A 3,632-nucleotide genomic window follows, 5' to 3' on the forward strand; every position below is an offset into this window, starting at 1 on the left:
GTACACGCAGTTGTATGACTTGCTATCGATATTAATCAACAAAAACAGAGACAGTTTGAACCAGAACACACAAAGAAAAATGCCAGTTGTCTCCGAACAATCGGATCCCAGAGAAACAAAATAGAAAGCCAAAATCGCGAAATGTCCTGCTATTGACTTTGAAACATCGCCCGACCATCGAAGCACCTGAGTATCACGAAAGTCGAAAAGTTGGCAAACAAATATTGGATATCGAGGATCGACATTTCCTCGACGATATAAAAAAAGGCTCTTAATGTCGAGAAATCGGCTGAAGTCAACCTTGGCCTCCGGTCTGCGACACAACCGGTACAAAGGGCGGTTGTTTGTTTTAATCTCGAAAAATTTTCTCCTTCGTTTGACACAAACACACAGACACACACCTTGCGCCGAAATCGGGGTCCAAGGATCAATTTTGATTCCTGCTACAACGCGACGGTCCCACGACGGTCCATTCCGAAGGAACAAGACAATATGCTGTGCCGTGTCGCCATCGAGCATAACAGCCGCATATGTCACCGTTGCCCCATTGTTCACCGTTCGAGGCGTGGTTGTCGTGCTCGCATTCTGGCAAAAGATTTTATTTATCATTTGGCCTCCGGATCCCAGGACAACGGCCCCCCCCCCTCGTCATTCCCGAAAGAGGATGGACTATTTGCTTTCATCGTCTGCGTGGGGAAGCCAGAACGAAACATACTCATCGGAAACTTATTATTGCTTCTCGCAAGAAAGCAATTCTTTCGCATCATTGTCTCCATTTTGTTCTCGCTTGTCGCCCGCCCACCGTCCTGCTGCTGCTGCTGCCTTCCTCTCCGGAAATGGGAACTGAACGGTGTGGCGCGTGGAAACGACATTTTTGGGGGTGGGGCGATGCTGCCCATTGTTTATTGTTTCGTAGCCGTAAGGCAACATCGAAACGATGGTGGTCGGTGGCCGGAAAGGAAGGAAAATTGTCTCAACGGTTCATTGCGCGACGAATAGGTAAGCAATGGAAAACCATTCCCAGCTGCCGTACCTCGTGCTGATGATGATGATGATGATGATGATGGAAAAACGATGCTGGGAGTGAAGGATCGGAAGGTTAAATAATTACAATCAAACAAAGAACCTCGGAGTCGGTTTGGTGAGAAACCAAATAGCAAGTTCCACGTGAATCGTTTTTCCTTTTCACTATCTATCTCTCTTGATATCTACCTCTATCTCTTCCTGTGTCTGTGCCACCCGCCGTATTACTCTCGAGGGATCCAACAAAATTGTCCCAAAGGGCCTCGAAGCGATCGAACTTTCGCTGTTCTGTTACGCCATCCTTTCGAGTGAAAATGGCTACTCGGAAGCATCGGTTTTGGGGAGTAACTTCTGATTTCACTTTTTGCATACAACACCAACATCGGCAGCAGTATATGAGATGCTTGCTTACACAATGATACCGGGGAAATAGAGAAACACAAAAAAAGCTGTACAAACTTTGAAACTTCTACTTCTGTCTCTCAACCGATCAACGGTGGTTTTTGATTTTTCTAGTCGGTTTTCATTTTCGGTTTTGTGTCTGTGGTTGTTCTCGCACTTACATACAAAAGAGGAAAAAGGAAATGGGGCAGAGAGAAGGGCATGGGTTTTTTTGTCTATGCTTAGGTATGTTATTGCTTTCATGTCGAATGTTGCATTTGTTGCACTCTTGTTCTCTTGTCCCTTGCGGTGTTCTTTGTATGTTTAATGACTGTTTCACGTTTGTTTCATAGGTTGCATTTTTGCTTTTGCTTAATGTGCTAGTGTTTCTGTACACCCTAACGTTTACTTATATTTTGTGATTTTTTTTTTGGTTTTACGATGAGTTCTGTAAGAAGAGCATTTGAAGAAAATCATTTAAAAACTTTGTTAAATACTACTTGCTTGTTAACCGCATAAAAACATTCTAAAATGATCATTTCATAAATTGTAAAAAAAAAAAAAATGTTCAATAAAAAGAACAAAAAACGGTAAAATATTTCTATAAATCATAGCAAGACACGAAACGACAAAATAATATTCAAGTAAAAACATTAAAATGTTTTGAAAAGTGATCAACCAAGTTAATAAAAAACCAGTTAAACCAATTGTGTTCGAAAGGTGTGAAGAAAGTACGCTTACCTTGAACATAAAATGCTGACCCTGCGCCTCCTGGGGTGACGTACCACTCTGGTAGCCTGGACTGGGTGATTCGGCGTTCTCTGGCACGGGCGTGATGTTGGCGTAGTTGGCGGAACAGGACAGTAGACCGCGCAGCTGTGACGGTGTGCCTGGTACCTTAACCGCATCGGTACTAGCCTGCGTCAGGGACAGTATCGAGCGGTCAATGTTCTGGTACTCCTTGCCAGAGCGAGGCCGTAGCGTCGAGGTTGCTTGTCGAATGTGTCTGCAGCAGGGAGAAAGCAGAAAAAGCAGACAAGGGACGTCAGTTCACGAGCTACCTGGAGGGTCGATCCTGACTTACCTCATACCCTCGGGCGTATCGGAGGAACTGTGACTAGAGAGCGATAGTGTCTCGATGTAATCGGACATATCCGACGTACCGCTGCTGGTGCTGCGTGAATCGATGTACGGTGCGCCCGGTGCGGCCATCACATCCGGACTACCGTACGATGGTGCACCCTTCGCCTTCGGTGGACACACCGGCACTTCCGCCTCGGCCGACGTACTCTTCTCCGGGACGCGTATCTTCTGGAACTGGAACGATAGCTCACGCAGCGGATCGAACGACTTCGAGCGGCGTGGCAACGAAGCATGGACACAGTTCTGCTGCGGTAGCACGTGCCGCTGATGACGTCTCGCCGACATGGCCGTCGTTAGCGGAAGCTCAAAATCGGTAAAATCGGTACCACGTTGCCGTAGCGAACCGGTCGAAACACCGGAATCGTTAGAGCTCGAACTATCCCGGTTCTGCGCCTTACAGGGAACACTCTCCGAACGCCGGATGTACACCGATTGCGACGCTTGACTCGGTGGGTTCGTCGAGCCCGACATCTCATCCTCGGTTTCGGGAGCTGTCGTCGATTTGTCCGCACCGCTACAGCACCCATCCGCCGGACAGCCCGATTCCATCTCCTGATGAACGCACGGCGAAGAGGACCGCCGCAGTGTACCCGTACCGCCCGGTGTCGGTGTCTTACGGAGCAACGTCTCCGTACTCGGTGAGGCCGTACCACTGAGTGGACTTTCGACCTCTTCACCTTCATCCAGAAAGCGGGATGATTCAGCCGAAGCGGACCGCTTTCTCGGTGACAATCGGCTATCACCGCACGGTAGCAGATCGCTACTATCCATCAGTTGCTTGCGAGCGTACGGACTGGCCAGTGTAGCCCTCAGCATCGCACTACCCGGTACTCGCGATTCATCGTCGATACGCTTACGGCTACGGTCGACGGCCGGTCCCGAGAGGCTTGGATTGCTGGCCGACTTTTCACCGATGATGCGGTTCATGCGTTGCTTCAGAATGTCCGATTTTGTGGGAAGTGGTGGAGCCGTCGGCGACTGTCTGCCGTCCGTCGGGGTTGGCGGTTCATTGGAGGTGGCTCCTCCAGCGGTAGAGACCGCTGTTGGGGCCGGTGCCATCGGTATGTAGCCTGGGAACTGCGATT

The 3,632-nt window shown here is 49.0% G+C and overlaps 1 protein-coding gene across 1 annotated transcript in view; it reads right to left on the bottom strand.

The window, feature by feature from the left end:
* Positions 1–698: 698 nt before the first annotated feature.
* LOC125953675 (uncharacterized) overlaps positions 699–3,632 on the bottom strand; it is a 152,253-nt gene continuing 149,319 nt past the window's right edge. The window contains exons 7-9 of the mRNA XM_049683381.1: positions 2,489–3,632; positions 2,146–2,410; positions 699–1,852 (exon numbers count right to left, since the gene is read on the bottom strand). The exon at positions 2,489–3,632 is cut by the window's right edge and continues 1,409 nt beyond it. Coding sequence (XP_049539338.1) covers positions 1,841–1,852; positions 2,146–2,410; positions 2,489–3,632 — 1,421 coding nt within the window. The 3' untranslated portion in view covers positions 699–1,840. The remainder of the gene's footprint in view (positions 1,853–2,145; positions 2,411–2,488) is intronic.

The sequence above is a fragment of the Anopheles darlingi genome, chromosome 3 (assembly GCF_943734745.1).
Source record: "Anopheles darlingi chromosome 3, idAnoDarlMG_H_01, whole genome shotgun sequence".
Taxonomy (NCBI): domain Eukaryota; kingdom Metazoa; phylum Arthropoda; class Insecta; order Diptera; family Culicidae; genus Anopheles; species Anopheles darlingi.